The 12149-nt window shown below is 40.0% G+C and overlaps 1 protein-coding gene across 1 annotated transcript in view; it reads right to left on the reverse strand.

Annotated features, from left to right (window-relative positions):
- Positions 1–4558, reverse strand: part of pkd1a (polycystic kidney disease 1a) — a 73191-nt gene extending 68633 nt beyond the window's left edge. The window contains exon 1 of the mRNA XM_042105512.1: positions 4141–4558. Coding sequence (XP_041961446.1) covers positions 4141–4397 — 257 coding nt within the window. The 5' untranslated portion in view covers positions 4398–4558. The remainder of the gene's footprint in view (positions 1–4140) is intronic.
- Positions 4559–12149: the final 7591 nt, after the last annotated feature.

A 12149-nucleotide genomic window follows, 5' to 3' on the forward strand; every position in this document is an offset into this window, starting at 1 on the left:
TAATTGCATTAGTTCAAGTTGCGATTTTGATTAAAAATCTAGTAATTGTGTAACCCCACAGCAGACGAAAATTAAACCGGATCAGAGTTCAGTTATTATGTATGACAATGCAATATGATACAATTAATTCAGACTTAAACTGTTGTTATTATCAACTTTAAAAACATTTCCAAAATTAGATCGATTGTAACAGATAGAATTACCTGCCAAAATAGCAAACCTGTTTGCCAATTACAAACTATTCAGAACTCAGCAAATCAGCATCCAGGCTTTTGTTCACAAAGACCACCTGTAAATAGCACTGAAGAATGAAGGTAATCAGAAGAGCCTTTTGACATTTGGAAGGAGGTTATCAATGATCATCTTGCCAATAAATAGTAGATTGGAAATTACATTGGTAATTCTCCAGAATGAAGGCATTTAGAAAGTTCTTTTGGAGTTGGGGGCTTCATAACAGCTGTTTTCAGGGACTTAAGGAATGTGCCAGACAGCAGCCATTCATGTATAATTGTAATAGTGTCTGCTGCTATGTGGTGAAAAACAGATTTGAAAAAGTTATTAGGCAGAGAATTAGGGCTCAGCCATATGACTTCAAATGAATATCATGATTTCAAACTTTCAGCTTGACACTTCCCTCATAGTTCTTGAACGAGGCATGGTAAATTAAAAAATGATTGAAACTGCATCCTTATTGGGTATAACCTGCTCGAGTTCAGGGTAGTTGGCTTGTGTCATCCATGTCATTAGTTATAGTTATCTTGAATTTCCCCTTGGGGATCAAGAAAGTATCTATCTATCTATCTATCTATCTATCTATCTATCTATCTATCTATCTATTTTTAGCTTTGCTTTGGAAACACTGATATTTACCTTGGAACATTGAGGAATAGAATATAAAAAAATATTTCTTATAATTTCTATTTCTTAAAAAGGAGATATCCTTTTTTTTTTTTTTTTTTAAATGACACATCTTATAAAGAACCTGAAATACCAAAATTCTAATACTACTATCCGACATTTCGTTCCTTTTCGTTCCTTTGGAACAATTTAGATAGGACTACATCAGTCAGATTCAGAAAAGTAAGAAGATGTACAATGACATTCAATGTAAATCATTGTGCTGCCTAATACTACCTCAAAATGTTCTCATCTGCGTATAGCATCTGAGCTATACTGTACATTTAGAAAGATGACACTGAGGGCCAACAGAGGGTCACAATACAGGAGGCTTGAATCACATTCCTTTGAACTAGAAAATGGAATATTCTGCGGAGGTATATGATATGAGTCACAATAAAATGCCTTCAACTGGAGAGTAAAGAAGAGCAGCATACGTTAGATCCAAAAGAGAAAATGCTAGAAGGCTGGGTAGAGAAGGAAGTGGAGGGGAAAGTGCTATTCTGTGGGACAGCTGTGGGCTCAGTGAGACAGGGTGTCCTGCCAAAAAGTGCTCCCAATAAATATTCTATTTTTACGAATCACATCCTCAGACCTGATGCATACGCTTGAGAGAGAATGAAGAGCCGTAGTCATAGCAATGGTGGACAGCACTACTTAACTTGACAGCACTGGCAGTAATTTTTAATCTGCCTATCCACACCCCCAAGGCCTTATCGTAGAGCTACAGACCACAGGCATACTGGATTTCAATAGGAGAGCAAGTTTGTGTGTGTGCTTCTAAAACAGAACATTTGATTCACTCACTGTTCTAATGCTCATCCACTGTTTGACAATTGTGTCCACTGCTTAAGAGAACTGTTTGTCCACTGTCCCTAATGCAGTGGAAAAGTCACCGGGGGGTGGGGAGGCCAGACAGAGCAACAGAGAGAGGCAGAGTGTGTGTTTATGTATAGATGGTCCATTTAACACAAGAGTAAGAATGCCATGATCTCATGCTTTACACTGAAAATCATGTCTGTCTCCACAGATTCCTCACAGTTCTGCGGATCAAAATTTCAACACTGATAAAAACGTGTTGAAATTTTCCCTCTCACAGCTTGTAGAGGAATCTGTGTTGATAGCCATCAATGATTTTGCTTTTCTGGAGGGAGAGCATGAGAGCTACATGTAGGTGGGGGTGCTCGAGGAGCCAGAGCAGAAGCTTTTTGGGAGGCCCTCACAAAACCAGTCTCTCTCTGGGACCCAGCACAGGGTTTAGAACTACTGAGGATATTTCACCCACAAAATGGACCATCATCTGCTATATTCAACTGACAACATGTCCCAATTTGGGTGAGGGAATCCCCTGATCTTGTCCAATCCTTATCTAATGTAGGATTCAGACACCACAGGGGGGTCTGCTTCTCAGATAGATAGATAGATAGATAGATAGATACTTTATTGATCCCCAGGGGAAATTCAAGGTCTCAAGGTGTCAAGGTGTCAAGATGTCACAAACCAAAAGGTTTTATTTTAAAGGAAAATTCCGGTTTTTAGCACTTTAAGGCCCTTTTCTGGTTTGTTTTGGATGAACTAGAGTGGTGGACACCGACATTTTGACGATTGGTCCTGTCTCAACTTTTCTGACTCATTTTGAATCGTCTTTGACTTCTCAGGGTGGCTGGCAATGGGCATACTGTAGTAGGCTACTCAAACATGTCCTAAAACAACCCTTAACGTTCATTTTGTAACTGTGCAACTCACCGAGTGGTTGGTGGTACTCTTGTATTCTTGATACTCAAGTACTTTTAAAAACAAGTACTTCAGTACTTTTACTTAAGTAGACATCTGACTGTTGTACTTTTACTTGTACTCGAGTAAAATTTAGCAAAGGGTATCTGTACTTTTACTCAAGTAATGAAGCTGTGTACTCTGTCCGCCTCTGTTCACGGATTGGGTTAAATGCCAGTGACCAAATTTCCCTCACGGGATCAAAAGAGTATACTTACTTATATACTTATACTATACTATGTTAGATATCAGACAACAGACCATAGGCCTAAGTCAAACATGATAGAATATTTTTCATCATCTGCGCACAGAATGTGTGAAATTGCATGAATTTGGACATTTTGAAAGTCCGGCTTGTTTGTGACTATACGATAGATAATAGAAATGAAATTAAAACATGGGCCTAATAAAAGTCTTGCTGAAATCGCTTTTGCAGCCAATTCTCGTTATTCTGACGACAATTTTTTCCAGTAAAGTGGAGCTGGGCAAAGCTAATCGATAACATATGAGCCTCGGTCCGCAAAAAGAAAGTACACGGTGTTCTTTCGGCGCAAGGATGTGGGTGCGCGAGGTTAACCGTCTCTGTTGGGTGATGAGCCGTCACCTGATGGGCCCTTTAAGGTCAAAATCCGTCAGTCAATACTGACACACATGAACCTCGATAAGGCCAAAACAATGGCGCAAACTACATCAGTCCGTAACCTGAACCCAACTGAAGACCATGTTATAGGCATACAATTCAGATGTTCACAAATAAATAAAGTAAAATAGACTATGAAACCCTCATTAACATGTGTAGCCTAGGCTACTTTAGGCCTGGAGTAAAGAAACGGACGAAAAACATATTACAGGCCTTGCTGACACTCCAACCGGGGTTGCTCATTATTATAAATTAATGTAGGCTATTAATGCATAAAATAATGGTGATATACCGGGAGCCTATAGTCTCTTAAAATTCTCAATTTCAGAATGCTTAAGAATTCTGTAGATAAAAGTTCGCGATGTGTTTGAACGTTTAGGCCTAGTCAAACTGAAATTAGAACAATTACAGAAATATTTTTAATTGACCCATGCAACAACACTGCATGCAGCGCTCATTTGAGCAACCCTTAGAGGTAGGCCTAGATGGCTACTCTCGGAAAATGTTTTTGTTTTTTTTATTGGTAACATGTCACTGTTCTCTCTCATTCTAAATTTGCATGCAAGATGTGTGCCCCTGTCCGTACTCATCTCCGCCGTGGAGAGAGAGAGATGGAGAGTAACGGTATTGGTTTCATAACGGCAAATTACCGCACATAAACAATCTCGGCCTGAACTAATGTCACCCATCACATAAATGGCCTCCAGCAATGTGCCATTAGAGGTATCATGTGAGACCTGCACACAACAGAGCACTTACCAATCAAAACATGCATACACTTAATATTAATCTCGCCGCTATTTAAAACCAAATGCATAGCTGCGACTTACAGGATTTTTATGTCAGATGGGAGCTCCGAAGCTAATGGTCCCCAATCCAATCCCTTGTTCGAACAATTAACCACTGAAGAATTCTGGGGTCCCACCACCGTACACGAACAGTTTCTGGGACAAGGGCTGCACATCCCCAACGAGCTCCATGCCTCCAGGCAGCACAGTGAAAAAAGTAGGCTGGAGAAGAATCCAAACTTTGAGAAATAGACGCCATGTTTTCGCTTGGATACAGTCTGTCCATTTCTATAAGGCATAGCTCACTCACATCTCATCGCCTCGGATGTTGTAATTTTCTCTCGATTAAGGGGGGAAATATTTGCCCTTTCTACGGTTTTCATAAGCAAAACTAAAAAGAATCTTCTTTTAAAAACGCGTTTTCCTCCAGATGCGCAGGCAACCCCTTTTCCAGCGTTAACGGAACTAGCTCTACTTCTCCGGAGGAAAAAAAGTTCCAAACTCATCAGCAAGCCAGAAGTTCTCTGAGAACTTCCTTTTCTCCTCCTTTTCATGTCCTGCAATGCTTACCCTGGCCACTGGATGGATAGTAATATATCCCTATCCCTCCAAAGTGTGCGACTTTTAAAAAGACAAGAAAAGAAGTCCAGACATACTGTAAGAACTCTCTTGAAATGTATGCCACTTGCACCATGTGCAATATTTAGAATATCAGTTAATCTACTTTGACCTCCTCAAAGTAAACGGTAACACTACAAGGGGTTACATTGAGGTTCTGGAGGAAAAGATCAGGCAGTGTAAGAGACTTACCACAATAGGCAGCATTGGACCATTAAACCACACAATGAACCAAAACATACAGCCAAACAAGACAAGAAATGGTTAACAGAGAATAATATCAAAATCTTAGAGTCCAGACCTCAATCCGTCAAAAAGTGAGCACAAGGCCAGAGTGATGGCAAAGAATCGTTCCTGCCTCAGAACCCGAATTACTGCTAAAAAGTTGTGGTGCAATCATTGTGGAGACATGGAGAGGCTTGTTAGGTATTACAAGAACCATTTTGAGAGCTGTGAATGCAAATAAAGATGGTTCCACTGATTTTTTAAAAAGGGTATGAATAATTTTGGACATGTCATTTTTCACGAAAATTAAAAAAAGAGGAAAATGCTTCTTTTTTTGATTCCATGTTTCTACCACATTTTTTCAGCCTTTAGCCATGAAGCAGTGTCATTTTCAGTCAGAAGTTCTCAGAACAAACATATTGGTCAAGAGAAAATCAACATTAAATCAATATTTGCCAGGGGTATGAATAATTTGTATAATGTATAAAAATAAAATGTATAAAAAACAAACACTGTATTTCAGATAATGTGATTACAAGTACTTCATCCTAATCTGGATTGAGAAGATATTTTTGTGGGAGGCTAAATGTTGTCAGTTTGTTGTCAGTAACACTTGAGTTCTTTTTCTTTTCTTATTCCATTGACTGTTGCATGTTGGATAACTTGAACATTAACTGACTGCATAAAAATGTGTACGTATATTACCATTACCACCACTTTTGTTTCTCACTCAGTATGGAAGCCATCATGAAGAAACTGCTGAAGAAACTAAGATGACTCTGTTTCCCTGCTTATCAGAGCACCCTTAGTTATTGCACTAATTTAGAAAGGCTCTTCGATTCTTGAAATGTAATGCACTGGCACAGTTGACCTCTGCAGAAATCGGACTCCTCCATGTCTCCTGTCCTGACTCACTGACGTCCTCCATTTCATCCTCACATCTTCCTATCTCATCCGTCTTTTTCTCGCTTTCTCACCCCCTTGGAAGGGTGAGGATGGCTAATCACCGAGCTGCGAGCAATCAATTGACAGAATACCAAGAAGAGAAGGAGCAGAGGAAAAATAGAAAGGAATGAGAATGCCTTTGGGGTCAAGGTGAGAGGAGAAGAAGAGAGAGACAGTAGAGTCATTTCTGAATGTGCTCCGTCTTTGATCACTTCCTTTCCTTTCATTGTCATTCCCCTGCTCCCATAACAGCTCCTGGAGTCACATACATCTCCACAGTCAAAACACATTAATGCCTCTACTCCATGGCCCCGGCCTAGCTAGCGCTTTCCTGACTTTCAAAGTTAGAGTGGTGCTGCTGACTTTCTGTGCTCTGTAGGCAGCTCCAGTATGTCTGTGAAGTGAATAGCCCATGGCACAGTTCAGTGATGTTCTAGTCATTGTATGCTGTTTGGTCCTCACATACAGTACTCATTGATGTTTGAAAACTTTATATTCACACCCTATCTTTTTTCTTCTGACTGATTTTTAATTGCTCATTTGTGAACTGTTGCAGTGAAGTACAATCAAATCAGCAGCTACATTAGTTTATTGTTATAATCAGGGCTGGCTCTAGGCAGGGGCCAGGGTGGGCTAAGCCCACCCAAGCATTGTGTCTTGCCCACCCAAACAAAGTCAAGATTTTTTTTCAGTTGTGCATCTTGCACAGTGTGCAGCCTCAAGCCCAGCTTGGATGTACAGATGAGTTGGTGTTGAGTGTGAACATTAAAATGTATTTTAAAATAAAATATCAAATTCCCCTAATTTTAAGTGTATCAGAAATAAACTACAAAATGCATTAGCCACACCATGTATCAAAATAAAATACTGTATTTTTGTATTTTGAAAGTACTAAAAATACTTTTTAAATGGAGCATGATATCACTTTTCAAACCTTCGATATCTGTCTATTTAATCTATTCCTTCATCAGTACACTGACTCTGTTGATTAAGTGGACAGTGTTTGAGAGCAACAACTTTTTTCCGCCTATGAGACATGCCATAACCTCCAAACAGATCAACTATGTTGATTTGCCTGTTACATCTCAAAAAGTCATAACTGAACTTGTCAAGTGGTACAAGGTGGAGACATGTTTCTGACATCGTCAATGCATGCACAGATTGAGCAAAGTTGCAGGGCAACCACATTACCGATTCCATGTGTTCCGATTGGATGATTAAAGGCCTCAAGAAACTGATCATTAAAGTTCTCAATCTTCCTGAATCTCACCATTGGTTTGTAAATGACAAATGGCAGGCTATGCAACTATTGGCAAACTTTTACATCTGAAAAAAGCTTAGTTCCTTCAAGCTATCCAGTTAGCTCACGTCATTTGCGTTTGCTTGTCATTTTTGCAGTGCTCAGCAGAAAAGAACCAGTAATGTGAATGATTATTGATCATATTAATCTGCTAGGGCCCCATCTGGGCTTGGGGCTACCGATTATTTTGTGTTTTGTGTATGTCAATTTTAATCTAATTTGACCGCTTTGCTATGTTGCCCATCCAAACATTTTACCAGCCCACCCACGTATTTATCACCCGGAGAGAAGAAATACTCTTTTCTGATTGGCTGGCGGGGTGGCCTTTAATTCTGAATAACGGGACACCTATGAAGTAGATCTGGTAAAAAAAAAGTTTAATCGCCGTTCCATATCAATGCTTATGAATGGTAACTATAACAACGATAGTAGGACGAAGGTTGAGCCTGGAGGACAGCAAACATTAATTGACATGCTCACTTAAAGCTGCAGTTGGCAAGTCTGACAGATTGAGGGGACTTAGCCAAAATGTTGAATGTTTACAACTCTCATGCCCCTCCCTCAGTACCACCGAGCATCCTCTCATCGAGTTTGTGCTCGTCAGTGCGTACCAGACTGCACCAGAATGTGATTGACAGTCAGATCTCACACAGCCATGCTCTGATTGGACCAGAAGAACCGGGAGCTGTGGATTTTTGCAAAACAAATAACCGGCTCTAGGTGGAGGTAGAAGTGTGTTTTTTTTTCTAAAACCGGCTGATTTATGTTGTTCTGTCGGAGCCTAGTGTTGGTTTCAGTGAATATGATCAAAAAAATCTTGCCTACTGCAGCTTTAAGTAGGCTCATTTTAATCTGCGGCTCATTCACAAGGAGTTACTTCATACACATCTGTAAATCTATGATTTTTCACAGAATTAATCCTATCTAGTCATAATGGAAAACTACAAATAAAATCTTATGTAAAAAAGAAATACATCGCCCATCTAAAAATCTTAGCGTGAACTAATGACAAATACTGAGCATAACAGAGTTTTGAGAATACAGTTAAATGCAGTAACTCCAAAAAAATAACAAAAATAGGATGATGGAACATATACCTACCTATACTATACAAATATAATTTCAGATTTTATTTTATTTTATATTTTACTTCATAGCTAGCATAACTGCTGCAGTAAAACGGGTAAAACTGTATTAGAGCTTTGCTGTGTGTGTCCTTGAGTTACAGTGGCACTTCAAGAATTGTCAAAGACCTTGTTAGGGAGCAAACAGTATTAACATATTTAGAGATCACAATTTCAGCTAAACCAAGAGACTAATGTAAATATTAGAGTGCACCATGTGCCTCTGCCCTCTGGTACACCTGACATGCTTTAGATTGTTCCTAAAATGTTAGCAAAAGATTCATTTTTTATATGCACCCCAGGCAACCATCAAATTCAGGGCAGCACTTTAAAGCAAGGGTGAGATGCAAGCTGGCACAAAGCCCTTGCTCACACATCCAGAGATTTCAAACAGACTACAAATCAATAATGGCAGGTGCAACAGGTTATTTCTTTAGTGTCTTGCTCTAGGGAGCCGTAAGGCTTGTATGAAATTCTACAACAAAAAGCCTCAATATTATTGTATTATATTCAGGCATATGTGACAGACAGTTAATCATGCTTTCTATATCTGATATTACTGCAGTTCACCATCCATCAGTCAATTGCACCAGTGCATTGACTTTTTTCACCAAGCTTAACTATTAACAAAATCTAGAATGACTAATCATAGTACATATTTTTCCTGTCTATAGTCACTACGAACGGACAACCAGACAACTGGAAGTTGCTAGTGCGGGCAGAGGCATAATGAAAAAAAGTCCAAAACGTTTTTTTTGTAGTCCTTTTTCCAGGCACTGCAAGATTCTGGCCCTTTTTCTGGTATTCTGGTACATTTTAGCTTTACTAACTCTGGATTTCATCAGCTGAAAATTGGACCATCAGCTGAAAACTCTTCCAGACCTCTGTCTCCATGTCTTGGTCCCTAATTCTGGAGCAGAGGCATCTGAAAGTGCTGGCCAGTGATTATAACTGTGCTTGTCCCCTCTCCGTGCTTGGGTATTTGCCCACAACAGTGTACATGTAATAACTGAGGAATAGCTGGATTTTGCATTGCTTTCAGCCCACATGTGGAACAAAGGCAATGGCACTTTGCTACTAACACGCTTCTTACGCACTTTGGTCTTCAAGGATTTGGTTGCTCAGGACGAATGAGCAATGAGCAAAGACTGGAGATGCTGAAGAGACATTGGCAATGTTTCGTTTCATCCATTACTACTAATGGATGTTGGTTTTCAAAGTCTGCTGACTGTGCTGAAGCCACACCCAATTGAGGCTAAGGTCAAAAATCAATGTTCTTGCTGAAGAGCCAGATGTGATCTTTATTCCTGTTTCCATATTAGACTTCTGACGTTCTGCATAAACCTGGTGAACTCCTGGCATCATCAATATCCCCTTATAGTACCCCCGTTTTTCCAAAGTGACTTAAAATGACATCAATATAACAATAGCAACAATAAATGTTACACCAACATTGAAAAGAGCAGTCTTAGTGGCGCCACTGGCTACAGCACCCTGATCCCATCTCTCTCTCCCACTCACTTCCTGTTAATAAAAATACTAATATCAGTAAAAATACTAATCAGTAATACACAAAAATGTGCCGAAAATATGTACTGAAAAAATAAATACAATTTAACAGAAAAATAACAATAAACATAAACATACAATAACTTTGTAAGAATGACTAGTTTGATACAAGGTCTACAATTTAGATGCTTTTTAAGATTCTTGACTGTCTTAAATGTGACCTCTTAGTGTTGATGGAGGGCGGACATATAGTAGCAGATGCTCATCAGAGGACTGCAGTGGGCGAGAGAGGATGTAGAGTTGGATCATGGAGTTCAAATACGTTACACATATCTTATTTAGCTGATTTAAAACCAGACGTGCCGCTGCATTCTGAATCATCTCTAATGGTCTCACTTTCGTCAATTTCTCATTAATCGTCTCACTAACTGGCGCTCCTGTCGCAAAAAAGACTGCATAGTGTTCTGTCACTGGCATGGACGGATTATGAACTTTTGGGCCCCTGGGCCTAGATGTATTAAGGCCCCCCCCCCCCAGAAATGTTTAATTTGTTTGATGTGATTTCCTGTATTCTGGTGCATTTTGGGGATGGCCAATACTAAATTCAATTAGATTCATAGCCTACATCCTGATTTGTTGATATTGAGGCAATGATTCCATGCAAATGCTTGGGTTTCAGGGCCCCCTGACCTCTTGGGCCCCTGGGCCTGGGCCCGGTAGGCCCGTGCAGTAATCCATCCCTGGTCACTGGTAAGCTTAGGTAGGCCTAGTGCAGCATCTTTAAGCTCATCATTGCAAGTAACGCAGGTAGGCCTAGATATTTGAGTATGCGTGTGTATCCACATTCTGAGGAACATTATGGACACTGTGAATTGGAAGCCTACATCTAGGGCTACTGAATATCCCAGACAGGTTGGTCTAAAAACCTTTAGAAAAAAATCTTCAATTCAGTCTGCAAATCATTTCGCGACCCCTCCGATATGTTTGGCGACCCGGGTTCAGACCCCCAGTTTAAGAACCACTGGTCTAACACATCTAGTACCACAGTTTAGTGTTTTCATGAGTAGTTTTCTAACCTGTAGAAGTTGATTTCAAACAAATGTCTAATTATGGTTTACATGGACTTTATATCTTAACTTTGCACTAAAAAACACTAAAATATGTCTCAAACAAGATTGTCTTTCACTTCAAATTCCACTGCCTCAGGAAAACACAACTCACACGAATGTTTTCTATTAAAATCAGCTCCAAACTAAGACATTGAGGTACTATAACACGATAATAGTTGCACTAACAATAGCTTAACATATTACTGTAATATGCCCACCTTTATTTCACATGGGTTTTCCCCAAATGAGCCTTCTAACCTAACCGTCCGGCAACGGTAATGGCGATGAATTTAAATACATGATTCGTCCGCTGGATGGGGGTAAAGAAGCCCAGGCATTGTCACTTTAGATACAAATTAAAAATTACTAAATAACTAAGAGGCGAACTGTGGATCAAAACTTATCCCTGCTTTTAGCTTCAGAGATGCCCATTGGCGTTGAAAATTACCTATGTTTCTTACTTTCACCCTCTCAAAGGACTGGTATGCCCCTCCGCGGTTGCCTTTTTAAAGCACATGAACCACATGTAAGCGCAACCACTTCAATGAAAAAGATCTATGAAGACGTACTTGTCCGTGATAATTATAATTAACAGCATTAGCACGCAAGAAAGTTCTGCCCAGAGGCATAGGCAGAGGCAACAGTTACATAATGCATGAACCCTCCCTGTGCAACCGTCAGGGCACCTCAGTATAAACTTCCGAAACCCTTGCAACACCTGCTCCATCACTACCTCTGTCCTTACCTACGCCCCAAACCCATTCCAGTTTAATGTCTTGTGTCTGAAATGTGTCTGAATCATTCAGGTTGAAGCTTTAAGACATACGGTCAATCACTGACGCAATTAAACTTTTATCTTAGTGGCTTACCTAATAGGGTAAAACGCTACAAGGATATTCTCCTTCGCTTATTAACGCCGTCGGTTATGCAAATAGACAGGCTATGCATTGTAGATGAGCATTTGTGTTGCACAGTAGACCGAGAACATCATTCTGACCCGTTGTCAGGCAAGAAGATAAGCTCTTGGATCAACAGTTGTATGGTGAGGTGGGAATTCACAATGTCAGAAGATCTACTTGTGCGCGATTATGCAGTAAACCTGGACTGGGGAACAGCATGACGCGCAAAGAAGGAGTGTCACGTTCACTTCCGGCGTTAAATACCGGTGCTGTGTTGCAGCCCCTTCCAAAGTGGACTAGTCTCCGCCGTGCGTATTATACA

Source organism: Alosa sapidissima, chromosome 9 (genome assembly GCF_018492685.1).
Source record: "Alosa sapidissima isolate fAloSap1 chromosome 9, fAloSap1.pri, whole genome shotgun sequence".
NCBI classification, from domain to species: Eukaryota; Metazoa; Chordata; class Actinopteri; order Clupeiformes; family Clupeidae; genus Alosa; species Alosa sapidissima.